At 47.5% G+C, this 16,382-nt stretch overlaps 2 protein-coding genes across 8 annotated transcripts in view; one reads left to right on the top strand and one right to left on the bottom strand.

Moving 5' to 3' along the window:
• Positions 1–1,019: 1,019 nt before the first annotated feature.
• Positions 1,020–6,113, top strand: NSUN5 (NOP2/Sun RNA methyltransferase 5). Of its 2 annotated transcripts, none has more exons than XM_077140924.1 (10): positions 1,020–1,130; positions 1,266–1,388; positions 1,908–2,082; positions 2,183–2,291; positions 3,842–3,980; positions 4,072–4,187; positions 4,615–4,753; positions 5,097–5,185; positions 5,263–5,403; positions 5,477–6,113. In XM_077140924.1, exons 1-10 carry the CDS (start codon positions 1,038–1,040, stop codon positions 5,589–5,591), a joined length of 1,239 nt encoding a protein of 412 aa, XP_076997039.1. In that variant the 5' UTR covers positions 1,020–1,037; the 3' UTR covers positions 5,592–6,113. The 2 variants fall into 2 exon arrangements, with proteins under 2 accessions (XP_076997039.1, XP_076997038.1); XM_077140923.1 differs by having other exon boundaries at positions 4,615–4,793; positions 4,975–5,185.
• Positions 6,114–6,491: 378 nt separating this feature from the next.
• Positions 6,492–16,382, bottom strand: part of POM121C (POM121 transmembrane nucleoporin C) — a 32,556-nt gene continuing 22,665 nt past the window's right edge. For 5 of the 6 annotated variants that reach the window (XM_077140914.1, XM_077140913.1, XM_077140915.1 and 2 more), the window contains 8 exons: positions 15,558–15,649; positions 15,094–15,164; positions 13,711–13,835; positions 13,454–13,556; positions 13,014–13,190; positions 10,461–12,086; positions 8,482–8,604; positions 6,492–8,064 (listed from right to left, as the gene is read on the bottom strand). In XM_077140914.1, the coding sequence (XP_076997029.1) occupies positions 7,967–8,064; positions 8,482–8,604; positions 10,461–12,086; positions 13,014–13,190; positions 13,454–13,556; positions 13,711–13,835; positions 15,094–15,164; positions 15,558–15,649 (2,415 nt within the window). In that variant the 3' untranslated portion in view covers positions 6,492–7,966. The remainder of the gene's footprint in view (positions 8,065–8,481; positions 8,605–10,460; positions 12,087–13,013; positions 13,191–13,453; positions 13,557–13,710; positions 13,836–15,093; positions 15,165–15,557; positions 15,650–16,382) is intronic. The other variant, XM_077140912.1, reaches the window with a different exon arrangement.

Below are 16,382 nucleotides of genomic sequence, written 5' to 3'. Positions count from 1 at the left end.
ATTTTAAGTTTTTTAGTAGACATATTAAAAACAAGTTAACTAGAATCAACCCTCTTGTAAAAATCCCTGCAGATGTGCTGTTGGCAATGCAGAGAGAGCAGCCTGTTCTGTGGGGACGTTCTACTCAGTGCTTGAAATCCGTGTGTACCGAGTTTATTCTTTTGTTCAACCAACAGGTACTGTGGGAACACCTATTATACATCAGTAACCACACTGTGGGCTGAAGACACAAAGACAAATACCACACAACCCTTGTCTTCCAGGAGTTCAGGCTAGAGAAGACATTCCTATAAAAGAATCATCCCAATCATTACACGGAGGAAAGTGTAAGCATTTGGAAACAGAGTCACAGCCCTTCCTCACATGTCAAACTAAATTATAAACGGATTTAAGGTGGTTAAGTGTAAAAATCATTATTCTGAAGCTATAATAATAGATAAAACATCAGGGATTATTTCTACATTGCAAAGGTGGGAAAAGGCTTTCAAGCATGGCACGAACGGCAGAAACCATAAAAGAAAAGATTTTAAAATCGAAAACAATGACGCTGTTCAAAACAAGTATAAATCACGTTAAAAGGCAAACAATAAACCATGAAAAAAATGGTAATACACAAAACAAGGGTCCGTATGTTAATATATAAAAGGCGCTAAGAGAAGGATGGTGGAAGGGTGAGCAAAAAATAGCAGCAAGTTATCATAACGGAAGAAATACAAATAAACACGTATGTTCAACCTCAATAAGAGAAATGAAGACAGCAATAAAATCCCACTATTTGCCTATGATACTGGCAATGACAAAGAAAATATCGTGCAGCCAACGAGGAAGTGGAGAAGTGGACTCCCGACCTCGGACGCCTTATCCTGGCAGGTGCGTGCACGGCCGCCGGCTTCTCGGGGACTTAGAGCAGAACACGGCCTTGCGGGGACCACTACGCTCGTGCCCTTCGACCCGGGAAATCCAGGGGGCGGGGCGTAAAGCGGGCGTAAGGCGAACGCACGTTGCGACAGAGCCGTAAAAGCGGGCGGGAGAACAGCATGGCGGTGTACGCGGCAGCGGCGGCTGTGCTGGCCGGCGTGGAGAGCCGCCAGGGCTCCCTCAAGGGGCTGGTATACGGCAGCCGCTTCCAGGTAGCGGGACCCGGGCGCGGGAGGGTCTGGGGGCCGGGGCGGGTGGTGGGCTGGGCCGCGCCCGGGCGGCGGTGGGAGGCTGTCCGGGGCAGGGGACCGCCCCGGCTCAACGTGTCTCCTTTCCGCCGTGCGCAGAACGCGAAGCAGCTGTACGCGCTGGTGTGCGAGACGCAGCGCTACACCGCCGTGCTGGACGCCGTGATCTCCAGCGCCGGACTCCTCCGCACCGAGAAGAAGTTGCGACCGCACCTGGCCAAGGTGATGGGGTGGGGTGGGATGGGGGCGGGGGCCGGGAGAGAACTCCTGCACCTCCGAAGCAAACCCCGAGGAGGGTCAGGGATCTGTCACCGGCCTCAGCTCTGCGACCGTTCACGATGTAAATTTTAAGTACGACGCCTTTCTGGCCTGAGTCTGAGCGCCCCCTCACTGGGTTAGGAATTGAAATGGGATGTAAATGCTTTGTAAGCTTCCAATCTCTTAAATAAAGACAGAAGTACAAAGTAGCAACGGTGTAGACTAGACTCTTTAAGTAAACCAAAGGGTAATATCGACAAGGAGGAGGATCGGGATGCAGAGCCCTGCTCGTGAGCTTCCTCGGGAAAAGGTCCCACAACTGGGAGGCAGGACACTGGCCTGTAACTTTTTGAGAAATTTTGGACAAGGTACCTCATCTTTAATCTCTACCTGGACAAGTGGTCAATTCAGTGCTTCTAGTTCCAGCAAATACTTGAGGCATTAATGTTTAGTCTTTTTTTCTCTTTGCTTCTCCATCCTCAGGTGCTGGTGTATGAGTTGTTGCTGGGCCGGGGCTTTCGAGGGGGTGGGGGCAAATGGAAGGCTTTGCTGACCCGGCACCAGGCAAGGCTGAAGGCCGAGTTGGCCCGGCTCAAGGTTCAACGGGGTGTGAGCCGGAATGAGGACCTGTTGGAAGTGGGATCCAGGCCCGGCCCAGGTGAACTGGAAGGAGCCCTGGGAAGAGGGTGGGGTAGGAGATAGCAGTGGAGGCTCTCGGAGGCCATGTTCCTGCTCACTCACTGTTGATTGCTTCCTAGCCTCCCAGGTGCCTCGATTTGTGCGGGTGAACACTCTCAAGACTTGCTCTGATGATACCATAGATTATTTCAAGAGACAGGGTTTCTCCTACCAGGGTCGGGCTTCTAGGTGAGAGCTTGGAACCCTGTCTGTCTGTGCTGCCTTTATCTGGGGGTGAGGGGGGACCTGGGGTAACATGCTGTGGAAGAGACAAGCTGAGTGGTTGTGACTGCATGCTCTGGGTTTTCTTTCTACTTTTCCAGTGGTTTCTCCATTTTCTTCCAAAGCCTGTCTTCCTCCCTGGGAGTCCCATCATATGTTATTTTTTTGAAGTAGCTGTTAATTCTTTCTCAGTTCCATCCTGATGATTCTGATCTAGATTTCTCTCTTGTATTCCTACCCTCAGGTTCATATGAATGTTGTACATACAGCATAATCACAACATGTTTCAAACTGAATTCATTATTTCCACCTCCAGCTTTACCTTCTGCAGTTCCTATTTTAACCTAATGAATAGTGTCATTTCTAAGTACTCTGCCCAAGCATAGGCTCCCCTCCACTCCCTCCAGTCCTTAACTCCTCTGCCTTTAGCACGCCTTCCTTTTCATCCTCTTGGAGATTGCCTAGATTTTGGCCCCTTAACATTTCCTATGAGGACTGACAAAAGAATCTCCTAAAACAGTCTCCCCACTTCTGTACTTTCACTTTGTGGTTGACTGAAAAAAGATCTAAAACTGATTTCAAGCTGCTACTTGCTTACTGAAAACTTGTTCTCCATTGTGCTGTGCCTCCTGCTTCCCCGCCAGGACCATCTGCCATGGCGCTCCAAGCATCTGGTGTTCCAGCAGCAGTGCTGTCTCTTGCCCATATTGCTTCCCCCACTGCTGGGCTCACACCTACCTACTGCTTTGTCCTTTGACAGCTCTGAGACACCTTCTCTCTTCTTTTTCTACCAATCTTAGATGTTCCTCCTGCATTGTAGCACATCTCTTGGAGACCAGGATGGTTTAGTAGTGGAGAAGGACTTTGGGTTTAAATTCCACCTCTGCCACTTGATAACTTTTTGAACTGAGGCACGTTATCTGCTAAGCTTTTTTCTATGTCACTTAGAGCAGACAATACTCCCTTGCAAAGTTACAGTGTATATAACTTTACCTCAGCTTCTTGCAGAACCCCTAGTCTGTCGGGAATCAGCTCAGATCTTACATCCTCTGCATTTCTCCCCTTCTTGGAAAATACCCCTTCCCCAAGGTTGTGCTTTAATATAGTAAAGATATTTATCTACTGTTTAATTTGTGCCAAGTGCTTTTCCAAGTATTTCGCACATGTTAACTCATTTAATCCATGCAGCTATCCTCTGATAGCTGTCATTCCATCGTATAGAAGTGCAAACCAAGGCTTGGCAATTAAGTCACTTACCCAAGCTCCAGCTGCTAATTAATGGTAGAGGTGTTGGATCTTAAGTGGCTTGAGAACCCACGGTTTTAAGTACTGACTCTGCTGCCTCTATCTTTCCAGCCTGTTTATTTTTTCATAGCAGTTGTAAATATTTGTTGCATGAGTGAACAGTAAAATTTGGGATAACTCGTAAAGCATCCACCCTAGTGCTGGCATGGAGGAAATCAGAAAATATTTGTGAAACTAATGTTTTATTCCATCCCTAACCTCTTCCTTGGCAGCCTTGATGACTTAAGGGCTCTCAAAGGGAAGAGTTTTCTTCTGGATCCCTTGTTGCCAGAACTGCTTGTGTTTCCTGCCCAGACAGATCTGCATGAACACCCACTGTACCAAGCTGGTCACCTCATCCTACAAGACAAGGTAGGAAACATGGGTGGAAAAGGGAAGAGCAAATGGGGATTGACAGGCCTGGTGTCTCTACTCACCTTGCTGCTGTGCCCTGCCCGGACAGGCTAGCTGTCTCCCTGCCATGCTGCTGGCTCCTCCACCACGGTCCCACGTCATCGATGCATGTGCTGCCCCGGGCAATAAGACCAGCCACCTGGCCGCTCTTCTTAGGAACCAAGGGTGAGTTCCATGGTTCGCAAGAGGCAGAGGGAGGAGCTGGGACCTGATGCTGTATTTCATAAAGTTCCATAAAAGACTTCTTGGACCTCAGGCAGGTTGTGGTATGGGACAAGCCAAACCTTCCACTGGGTGGGATATAGATCCTTCAGCAGAGGACAGAGTCCTTGGCCAGTCTCCTCTGCTCACTGAGCCTTGTAGGCCATTTATATATTCTTTCCTGTGTGAAATCAGTGTACACTGTATTGTTGTACATGTCAGGGCTGTGCATACACCTCAGTGTATGTGTGCTGTTCAAACTGCACGTAAATCACCGTTCCCTCTTAAGATTCTAAATTCTCTGAGGACAGAAAGTCTTATCTCCCCCAACTACTGGCCGTTAGATGCTCCCTAAATTCTCAGCTCCTCTCAACTCTGACCTCTTCCCTAGGAAGATCTTTGCCTTTGACCTGGATGCCAAGCGGCTGGTGTCTATGGCCACTCTGTTGGCCCGGGCAGGAGTCTCCTGCTGCGAGTTAGCTGAGAAGGACTTCCTGGCAGTCTCGCCCTCAGATCACCGTTACCGCCAGGTCCAGTACATCTTGCTGGATCCTTCTTGTAGTGGCTCTGGTGAGATGGAGAAAAAGTGTGGCCAGTAGGGGGCGGGCGGCTTGCAGGCTCAGAGAAGCCTAGAGCTGAAGGGGTTGTAGTTTGTTTTGGTCTTAGACTTAGTTCTACCTCTGTAATGACCTTGTGTCCCTGGGCAGATGTTCTCATCAAACTCTAGAATTGAAACACTCTTTTTCCTTAGGTATGTTGACCAGACAGCTGGAGGAGCCTAGGGCAGATACACCTAGCAAGGAACGCTTGCATGCCCTGGCAGGATTCCAGAAGCGCGCCCTCTGCCATGCACTCACTTTCCCCTCCTTGCAGCGCCTTGTCTACTCCACATGTTCCATTTGTCAGGAGGAGAATGAAGACGTGGTACAAGATGCCCTGCAGCAGAACCCAGGGACCTTCAGGTAACAGGTACCACCAAGGTCTCAGGGAAGTGGAGCTGTTCTTTTACCTCAAAGCCTGTGCTATTTCTTCTCTCCAGATTAGTGCCTGCCCTACCCTCCTGGCCCCATCGAGGCCTGAGCACTTTCCCAGGAGCTGAACACTGCCTCCGGGCCTCCCCTGAGACTACGCTCACTGGTGGCTTCTTCATTGCTGTACTTGAAAGGGTGGAGGTACCAAGGTAAGTGAGGTGGGGGCCTGCTTGGAAGAGCCTGGAAGACTTAGTCACTGCTAACTTCTGTATTTCCTTCTAGCTCAATTTCACAGACCAAAGCACTGGTGCCAGGACTCATCCCCAGCCCAGTTCCAAAGAGAAAGAAGCGGCGGCGAAAACCCAGCACTGGTCCTAACACACTGCCTTGCAAGTAGCAGGTGCTGAAGGGTTTTGAAAGGTGATCTGCCAGGAAGGAAACTGGTACCCTGTTTCTCCAGCTGGAAAGACAGGGTGGATTTCTTAGCTCTTTGGGTCCCTTCCCTGGATCATATTCTTGCTAGTGAGAGAGAAGCATTGCCTACGAAAATAAAAGGCAGAACATGGTCTATGATAGATCACAGTCTTTTAATTCTTAATGACATAAGCAAGGAGAAAACTTGCACATTCATACTAAAAATTCCAACTAGACTCAACAGGAATTAAGTCTTTATTTGTAATGGAAAGACCCAGCCTCCTGTTCCTGTCCTGTCCAGTGCACATACATGTACACACACATTCACACTCACTCAGGCTAGGCCAGGACACCCTCTGCAGTGGGCTCCCAGACCAACTGTCCTGCCTGTGGAACTGAGGTAAAACTATCTCAGAGTACTAAAACTAAGAGGCTCTACCTTACGTAAGGTATTGGTAGGGAGAAGCTTGATTTCTATACCCGTGCCCCACCCCCACCCCTCCAATCCTAATAGGTAATTCAGGAATTGAGGTCAGGCTCCCTCCTCAGCTCCCACAGTTAAGGATTAACACAGCTGACAGCTGACTTCAGAGCTCTTCTTGGGGGTGGGGAGAAGCAGTCCCCTGCCACAAAACATTCAACCTCAGTCACTGTGGGGTTGGAAGGGAGACTTGTTACATCTACATCACATTATTATAAAGTAAGTTACATTTTATATAATGTGTCCAGAAGAAGCTCTGGTCCCTCAGGAAAACTGCTTGGGACAGCATTTACGCTTCTTCACACAGGTATAACTTAACTATACAGCTAATTCCTAGTCAATAGCTTTATACTTAACCACCTCAATGAACCAAGCTTGAAGGAATTTAAAAGGCAATTTAGCTTAAATACAAAAATAAATTTTTATTTTGTTAAAAAATGTTTAAATATTTTTTTTCTTTTAATTTAGACACACGCATTCATACTTCTCCCAAAGAGGATGGGCATGGCAGCAAGGCTCTTGGGCCTGGGGTATGTGGTTTGGGGAGCAAAGAAGAAAACGGGAAAGGATGGGGTTGGAGAGGGTTCTATTTGGGAAAACCACTAATACAATTTCAAAGTAGGGTCCATTAATTTAGGTATCCTAACATATACTAGGGGTTAGTAACTCAGCCTACAGGAAGTTCAGATAAGGAGAGAAACAGCAGAGGGAAGAGGTCTTTGCTTCCTGTGGGCCCCATCCTCCTGGGCTGCCAGCCCTTAAAGTCAAAACACCATTTGAAAATTCAGGAGTCAGCACTAGTAGCTGTAAAGTGGTGCTACTTTCCACATTCAATTATCTAGGCTCCAGAAAACTTGAAACAGTTAAGTCCGGCACTACTAACATGCCGCCACTCATACAATTCAATTCTTCCTCCAAACTCGATTCAAAGAGCAATAGACATGAGCATCAGACAAAGTAACACAGGACAAGGCTTTAACATACATTCCCGGAAAGGCAGACTTGGGCCCAATGAGGCAGACTGGAAGGGGAGGGGAGGCAGCTGAGAGCAGCAGTGGGCATCCTGCCTGCTTCAAGGCCGAGGAAAACTGGTCCAACGGTTTCCCTCTCCTGGAGTGAGGTATCTCACCTCTGGATCTGCCAGGCTAACAGTCTTGAGCCACCAAGCTTTGGGGGCCAAACTGGCAGAGGGTTGGGGATGAAACATTGACTCAGACTTGGCAGGAGGAAGCAACACCAGAAACAGAACCCATGGGGGTCTTCAAGGCAAAGCTAGGTTCAAGATCATTTTAAAAGGAATAGATCTGCAAGGAACCAGTGAGGGACAAAGCAGCAAGAAATGGGGAAACAGCCCCCTACAGGGACAGAGGAAGAAACCACTTCTTATAGCCAAGCCAAGCCAAGCAAGGTAAAGCTTTAGGGATGTATTTCCCCCACTCCCATCAAATGCAAACCCAGGGATGCAAGTGAGTAAGGGTTGAACTTTTTCCCCTCCAGGATTAAAGGCTCTTAGGGAAAAGGCGGGAAAGAAGGCTGCCTGACTAAGCTTATACACTAAACAAGTCAGGGGAGTAAGCGGACGATATGTACAGATGTTTTAGTTCTCCAGCCTCACCAGTGAAACTGTTCAAGTAAAGGTGCTGGCTTCTGTCCTGCCATATCCTGCCTCCCAGCTACTTCAAGAGGCCTGGAGGCCTCTGCTTCCTCAACGAGGAGGGAAAGGGCCCCCAGGACTGTCACTACCTCCTTCATGGCTGAAGCCAGAGATCTGGAGCAGATTTATTTTTTGGAACTAGAAGGGGTACAGGCTCTTCCCAGCAGGTGCCAAGATCCAGAAATGGGTAGGTGGTAGAAGGGATAGGGGCAAGGGATAAAGGCTATTTCTTGCGGGTGTGCTGCCTTCGGGCCTGCAGTCGCTGCCGAGCCCCTGGTGTCTTGGATCCTGCACCAATGGAAAATGAAGGGGCCGTCGATCCTGGAAAGATTCAACAAAATCTCATCAGGGCAGCTGGTACCTGAGAATAGTCTGGTGCCCCAATCTCTGCAAAGTTAGGCAAATATTAGAAGACTAAGTGCTTGACTAGAGTGTCCAAAGCTCTTTGGGGCTCGTTTGGAGTGGGGGTGGGGGCAGTTTAAAATACAAAACCTCAGAATCCTGTATCAGACAGTCTGGGAACAAGGCCCAGGAATCTGTTCTAACCTGGCTTCCCAAATAGATCGGAACTTCTAAGATCTACTGTCCACTTCCATACCTGGGCTGTGCTGGGCTCCTAGCCTGACCACATCTTTCTACAGGTAGGAACCCTGATCTCCAGATAGCCAGGAACTTGCCACCCCAATTCCTCCTCAGGAGCTAGGCAGGTCACTGGCAACACAGACACCTGCTGCTTACCAAACGGCCCGACTCCAACAAAGCCCTGGGCGGGTGTTGAGGACGCCCCAAAGGAGAGGCTGCTGCCTGACGTGCCAACTCCATGGGCAGGGCTGTTCTGACCAAAGGTGGGTGTGGAAGTGCCTAGAGTAAAGAGACAACAGAGAATTGTAAAGGTGAGACCAGTGATGAACACAGGGCATGAAAACAGCAATGAATCTAGGTGGGAGACCTGCCCTCTGCTGGGGCATTTCCCTGGTCAGAAGGGTGTTTGGCCCTGGACTCCAGTTCCTGTCTCACGCCACCATAGGCACTGAAGGAGGTAATTAAGTCTTAAGGTCTGATGCTCCAGGTAATAAATGCCTCTACTGGCCTGCTCTGCCAAGTCCCTGGGTACTGCCCTTTCCTCTCCTGCGCCAAGGACTGAGGTCCCTGGGCCACTACAGGACTCACTGATACTGGAGAAGGGAACACTCGGTGCCCCCCACCCCCCCACCTCCTGGCCTGTTGAGGCTCCCCACCTCTCTCTATCAGGACAACTATCGTGCTGCCTCTTCTGTTTACTTGCCCATCCCCTCTAGAAACCCAAGCCTTTCACAACCCTGCTGGTCCCTTAATCTTCCCATGGCGTCCTCTGGAACATGCAGGCACCAGCAAATTCCCTTCCCCTCACCTTCTTGCCCTGACTCCTGGCTGTCCTGGAATGACATTGCTCTAACCCCCTTCCAAGGGAAGGCTGTTCTCCTGGACCTGGAGGTAAGGCAGGTTATCTTCCCTGCTCTCTGGTGCTACTTCTAAACCATTTCTGTTCCTTCAAACACCTTAACTCCTTTGAAGTTAAGCCCATCGGACTACTAAACTCAGCTCTTTCTCCTTGTCACTGTCATCTGTCAACTGCCAGGTCACTCCCTTCCACCCAATGAGGACCCTGGCTCACTGTCTTCCTGCCCACCCTACAGCAGCACCACTCATGGGGACCTAAACACGAAGATGATCCATCTGCTCACACTGTGTCGGTGATTCCTCCCCTTCACCTCCACTACCCGCTCCTAGGGCCAAACTGGCCACTACCAGAAACTGTGCTAACTTCTCAATTTCAAGTACCTCATTCTCTTCTGGCTTATTTTTCCCAGTACACCCATTCCATTCCTTCATCCTCATCAAGTTCTCCATTCCATTGTCTCCTCTTGCTACACTTGCTGGAGTTTCAACAGGTTGGGTTCTACCAGCTACTGACTTAGCTTAGGCGTATGACTCAATAACTGAAGGTTCCTAAGGAAGACATCAGTGCTGACTGGCTTCCTTCTAAATTCATAATCACAATTTCCCAGTCCTCAAAACTGCCTGGCAATTCTATGTTTCTCTTCCGTGCTACTAAACAACTATTTCAAGAGGCCCTCCTTTTACACGTTCCCCCAATCCAGACTATCAAAGTCAAAACCCTCTATCATTCATCTTTCACATGGCAAGCTGGATCACATCATTCTGCCTGAAGTTTTACAATGATTTCCCTGAATTCTTAAAATTTAAACATTTAACCCTGGCCAGGAATGATTTGGCGCTGCCTGCCTCTCAATTTTGTAGCATTTCCCCCCAACTTTAAACCTATATATAGCACTGCTTGCCTTTTCTGTTCATGAATGTATCAAGCTTCTTCTGCCTTTGGGCCTCTGCATCAGCTATCACCTGTGCTTGCCATGCTCTCCTTCTCCTTCTGATGCCTGCCCCTGCCCCACCCCCACTGCCACCCGCCCCAATACTCCCAACCCTTTCTTGTCACAAATATGCTGTTCAAATTTGTTACTTTTTCAGAAAGGACATCTTTGATCACTTAAACCCACAAAAGCTCCTCCACAGTCACTAATTACCTATTTTATCAAGACATTTATTGCTACCTGGAAGTCTGATCACCCTGTCGTGGAAGCTCCCTAAGAGCAGACATTGTGCCAGCACTGAAAGTCATGCCTGGCACAGAAGACCCAATTGATTTCTGAGCTTACCTCCAAACAAAGGTTTGCTATCAGGCGTGCTGGCCACACTGAAGGCAAAGGGCGTACTCTGGCTGGCTGTACCCAAGGTGCTCTGACTCAAGGATCCTGCCCCAAAGGGGGTTGTGGTGCCAGTGGTCCCGCTCTGTCCTGTTCCAAAGCTGAAGGCTGCAGGAGTGGAGCTGGTGCCTGGGGTGGCCACACTGATCCCAAAGCCTCCACTGCTGCTTGGGGCTACTGAACCCCCGAATGTAAAGGGTGATGGAGTTGTGCTGCCAAACACTGAGCTACTTGCCCCACTGCTGGTGGTTTGGGTTGTAGCTCCAAAGCCAGAGGTGGTGGCTGCACCAAAGGAGAAAACAGCCGTGGTGCTGCCAAAGGCTGGCTGGGTGCTGGCAGGGGTGCCAAAGGTAGAAGCTGTGGGTTTCAAACCACCAAAAGCTGACTGCGTGGTACTGCCAAAGTTTGGCTGGACTGGGGTTGGTGCTGGAGTTGTAGCTGGGGCTGGTGCTACAGAGTTTCCAAAAGTGAAAGAGCTGCCAAAACTGGGGACAAGGGCTGGCTTGGTAGCCCCCTGCTGCTGTGCATCAGTGGCCCCAAATGCAGGTGGGGGGTTGGCTCCTGGATATGATGGGAGAGGGGGCTTGTTGCCTGAACCAAAGGGAATGTTGAATGCTGGGGTGGTGGTGCTACTGAACGTCAGCTTGGGTTGGCTGGTGGTGGCTGAGGTGGTCAGGGTGCTGCCAAAACCACTAAAACTGGCTGTGCTGCTGCTGGGAGCTGTCTGAACAGCACTGGGAAGGGACTGGCCAAATGTGACTGTTGTTGAAGGAGGCATGGCAGGAGGCTTGCCAAATTGGAAAAGGGAGCCCACGGCTGGAGTAAAGCTGGCACCAGAGGCAGAGGGAGCCCCGAAGAGGAAAGGCTGGGAGGTGGAAGTAGTGGAACTAGTCACGGTGTTCATACTAAAACCAAAAGCAGGCTTTGAAGCAGAGTCTGTGGACATACTGGCTGTGGTGATGGAAGCCACTGTAGAGGTGGCACTGGACAGGCCAGTGAAGACAGGGACAGTTGTGGTAGTAGCCGGAGTAGTTGTTTGCTTGAAGGAGAAAGGAGTGGACAAGGACACAGATGTGGGTGACCCCAGGCTGCCAAAGATCGGCTTGAAAGTGGGGGCTGAGGTGCTAGAAGTCACGGGAAGGGCGGAACTAGAAGATGCTGCAGTTACGACTGAAGGACTAGCAGGCAAGGGGCCTTCATTCTCACTCTTGAGTGGGGCCTCGAAAATGGGCTTGAACATGGGAGTTGCTGAAGACACATCAGGAGCTGCAGTAGCAGAAGGGGTAGAAGTTGGGGTGCTCAGCATTCCCAACAGACTACTTGGCTTAGGAGTGGAGAATGGGGGAGATGGGGCTGGGGATGTGGTAGATGTCTCAGCCTGAGGAGGTGGAGGTGACTTGGTGGTGCCAGGAGCTGGCACTGTGGAAGCAGCAGGAACCAGCCCTGTCAGAGTGGCTGTGGATTTTGAGTCTGAAGCGGTGCCTGGAAGAGGCCCTGACTGTGAAAGCTCAAGAGGGGCCAGAAGGCTCGGTGTCTTCAGAGGTGAAAGGGCCACGGTGGTTTCTACTCCAGCAGATTCTGCAAAGAAGAGTAGAGGAATTTACTGAGAAAGTGAATTGTGACTGCTTCAAATGTGACGGGATTCAATACTTCTGTACCCCTCATATGCCTAGCACAGTACTAGAGATCCAGGAGTCAGCAGACTAAATCCGACCACAGACCCTTACAGTAAATCATTTTTCCACCCTTCAGAAATCCTAAGACAGACAGAAAGGGATAAAACTGGCCCTAATTGGGAGTTAAATGTGTGGAGAATGAGGGAAATCAGTCATCTGAACCCTTAAGTACAGTTACTTAGGTAGACACACCTAATCCATCTAACAAAAACTTGCTATTTTCACCTACCACATGTCAAGTGCAGTGCTTACAACCATGAATGAGAGACAGTGTCTGCCCCGGAGCCCTGGAAGAGGTGGAACAGCTTATCTACACCACTATATGTTAGAGTGCAACAGAGTTGTAAATGCAGTGCCAGGAAGGCACAGCACTGGGATGATCGACAGGCCCTTGGAAAGGTACAGGGAAAAGGAATTAGTATTATTTTATGTCTGTGGTCTAACAGCCATGGAACAAGATACCTTATGTCTGTACATTTACATTTCAAAGAAATCTTACAAGGTAAGCATTATACTAATTTTACAGAAGACAGCAAGACTCAGAGCAGCTAAGGGAATAGGCTTCAAATCAAGAGCGATTTGATTACCCAAACTAAGGTGCCTTCACCAGCTTTACATGTCACAGCCATTCTTCCCTTAAGTTTCCTAACTAGAAAATTGTCGAGATTTAACCTTGCCCAGCTCAAGTTTGGTAAGATGGGAGAGGGTGAACCTTTAGAACAGTTTCCAGAGAATGACAGACAAAATGCTTTCATTTCAACCTAAACAAAGGTTGGTGCTTAGAAAGGCTGAAATTATCACATGCTCCAAGGAAGCCTTTCCCACTCACCTGGGCAGGATGCTGGGGCTGGGGAATTCTGCATCTTCTTCAAGCTCTCGAGCAGTGGATTAGTGCTTGGGGGTGGGACGGGGGCTGGTGAGGAAGCAGTACTAGCAGCAGGCAGGGTAAAATTAAAGGAAGGCTGAGTGGTAGTTGGAGTCTCAGTGACAGAATTCACGGCAGCAACTAAGGAAGAAAGAAGAAATTTAATCATCCTCCTTGGTCTGGAATTCTTTCCAGATGGCATATCACAGGGCATGGGGATGTTTAAGGTCTCTGTAGAACTCATCTAGAAATGCTTCCCCTCAATCTCAATGATTGTTTTTCTGTAGGCCTCAGATGAGAAAGACCAAGAGAAATTATGGAACACTTCCTGGGATTTTCCCAGAAAAACCCTTTCTCTAAAAACAACAACAAAAGAAAACCAATCCTGGCTCTACGTTCCTTACCAGTGTTATCCTCCAAGACCTTGTTAAACCACTGTAATGAAGCTTTCTTCTCCAAGTCCAAGTCTTCAGCAGTGACGGAATAGCCGAGCTGAGGAGGTGGAGGCTAGCAAAGAGAAAAACTGGGTCAATCAGAAGAAACTGGAAGAAACCTGTACTGCATTTTCCTAAGAATAATCTGTCCTTTGGCTTCCAAAAGCTTAGTTTAGGTTTGGGAAGGAGAAACTGGGGTGGGAGTGGGTAGACGGAAAAGGCCATACCAAGGTCAGCTGGTCCCCTCGCCTAGAGGGCAGCAGCTGAATCTTCCGCTTCCGCTGCCCAGAGCTGCTGGGTGAACACGGGGAACTCCACAAGTTTTGTTTCTTCCATGTGGTTGTATCTGCAACTAGAGAAAGAAATATAGACTCCTCTCCCAGAAATGAATAGTTTTGTCTACCCACCTGTTTTTTGTTTTAATTTATTTCCATCTGGTTTTTAACACTGAGTTTCACTGGGTATCTTGAAAAGATGAAGTTTCTATCTTCCATGGTTTGGGCTCCCGGATGGTGTTGTAAGATTATTTCTAATAGTCAGGTGGATATAAAGAGGTACTTGCTCCCCCTCTCTGCGTGGGACATGACTCCCAGGGGTGTGGACCTTCCTGGTAATGTGGGACAGAGATCCTGGAATGAGCTGAGACTCAGCATCAAGGGACTGAGGAAAACCCTAGAATGAGCTGAGAATTAACATCAAGGGATTGAGAGAAACTTCTCGACCAAAAGGGAGAAGAGTAAAATGAGACAAAGTGTCAATGGCTGAGAGATTCCAAACAGAGTAGAGAGGTTATCCTGGAGGTTATTCTTACGCATTAAATAGATATCACCTTGTTGTTCAAGATGTAGTGGAGAGGCTGGAGGGAACTGCCTGAAAATGTAGTGCTGTGTTCCAGTAGCCATGTTTCTTGATGATGATTGAACAATGATATAGCTCTCACAATGAGACTCTGTGAATGTGAAAACCTTATGTCTGATGCTCCTTTTAGCTACTATATCAACAGAAGAGTAGAACATATGGAATAAAAATAAATAATAAGGGGAACAAATGCTAAAATAAATTCAGTTTGAAATGCTAGTGGTAAATGAAAGCGAGGGGTAAGGGGTATGGTATGTATAGTCTTTTTTTTCTATATTATCATTTTATTTCTTTTTCTAAATCGATGCAAATGTACAAAGAAATGATGAATATGCAACTATGTGATGATATTAAGAATTACTGATTATATATGTAGAATGGAATGATATCTAAATGTTTTGTTTGTTAATTTTTTTTAATTAATAAAAAAAAGTTAAAAAAAGAGGTAATTGCTCCAAAAGCACACATACAGTTGCTTACTGGACAATAATTACTGGCTTGCTCACAGATACCTCAAACTTAGCTGATCTCCATCCCATGGTTATCATGTTATACAGCACTTGTCTACGTCACTTTTCTCTCTTATCAAACTATAAGCTTCTGGAGGACAGGAACTTCTATCTCTGCATCCACCATGCCCTGGATCACAGTAAGACTCTATACATGTCTTTTGAGTACATATTAGATTGCCTCCTCCATAAACACTTTTATCACCACAATCACACACCACTCTTGCTCATTCAGAAACTTACCTTTTTCTCCCTGGGATTCCTTGTCTGTTATCAATGGAGTTGAAGAACTAGAATGATAAAGCTCCTCTTCTCTGTAAGGAGAAACACAAAATTAAGCTCACAAAAGCTTCTGGATGAAATTACCGGATAACTTCTTGTACCTTCTAACTACCAAGTGTCTAAAGCCTAGAACAACCATGATTTCACATCTAAGTACATGGGGATAAAAAATAAGCAGACATGAGTTAAAAGAAATTAAAAAAAAATTCCTACAAAGGTGAAGGGAGGTAGCTCATGGAACCTTTAGGTGTTGAGAGATAAAAGCAATTCAAGAGGATGCTTCACTGTCTTTCTCCTAGATTTTACTTTTTCTGATTCTCCAAATCAGAGTAGCACAAACCCTAAGAGCTAAGTAACTATCCATCCTTTCCTAGTCTCCCACTAGTCCATATAGCAAATAATAAATGAAGGAGAATGCTAATTACCTTATTTTCTTTGCTGGCCTCTCTGGTGTTTGGGAGCGAGATGAGGCGCGGCTAGAGAAAGGTGATGAACTGGGACCACTTCTCTTCCATAGCTAAAAGTCAGACAAAAAATAGCATGACAGCCCAGTTGATAATTTGGCACCTCACCCTCAACATAATTTTGTGGTTTTCTATTCATCACTGCATAAAAAGAATCTTTCTAGGTGATGAAAAGTGTAGTTTTTGTGTGTATGTATTAAAAAAAAAAAAGTTTACCCAAAAGAAAGTCAATTGCCAGTATTAATTACAGAAGGAAAAAAAAAGTCTAAAAAGTAATGGAATGCTCTAAGAAATGTATGATACTTATCATTATCTCTTCTACCAGGCAATGTCCTTGGATAGCACAGGTGGTCTGTTCCATGTCTGCATCCTTCAAAAGGGCTTAGTAGCAAGGTAACTGATATGCAGGAAGCACTCTACAAATGTTTTCATAAGTCTTTTGCCTGATTACAAAGATACTATCCCCTTAGACATTTTTCCCTACTGAAAAGCTTCTAGTGACTTCTAGCAATGGTTGTATCATACAAGCACGAACAGAGAGACAACAATCCTTAATGAGAGTCTGAAAGAGGAAACGAGGGCCTAAAGCCAAAGACAGGTGTTAAAAACAGTAGGACAGAGCTCTATAAGACTAGTACCAGGGCAGGCCACGGTGGCTCAGCAGGTAAGAACGCTTGCCTGCCATGCCAGAGGACCCAGGTTTGATTCCCGGTGCCTGTCCATGTAAAAAAAAAAAACAGAGACTAGTACCAAGGTCCAGAATGAGCTTGAGCAAAACCCACATCA

This window comes from Tamandua tetradactyla, chromosome 23, assembly GCF_023851605.1.
Source record: "Tamandua tetradactyla isolate mTamTet1 chromosome 23, mTamTet1.pri, whole genome shotgun sequence".
NCBI classification, from domain to species: Eukaryota; Metazoa; Chordata; class Mammalia; order Pilosa; family Myrmecophagidae; genus Tamandua; species Tamandua tetradactyla.
This window is presented reverse-complemented; position numbering and strand designations above follow the sequence as displayed.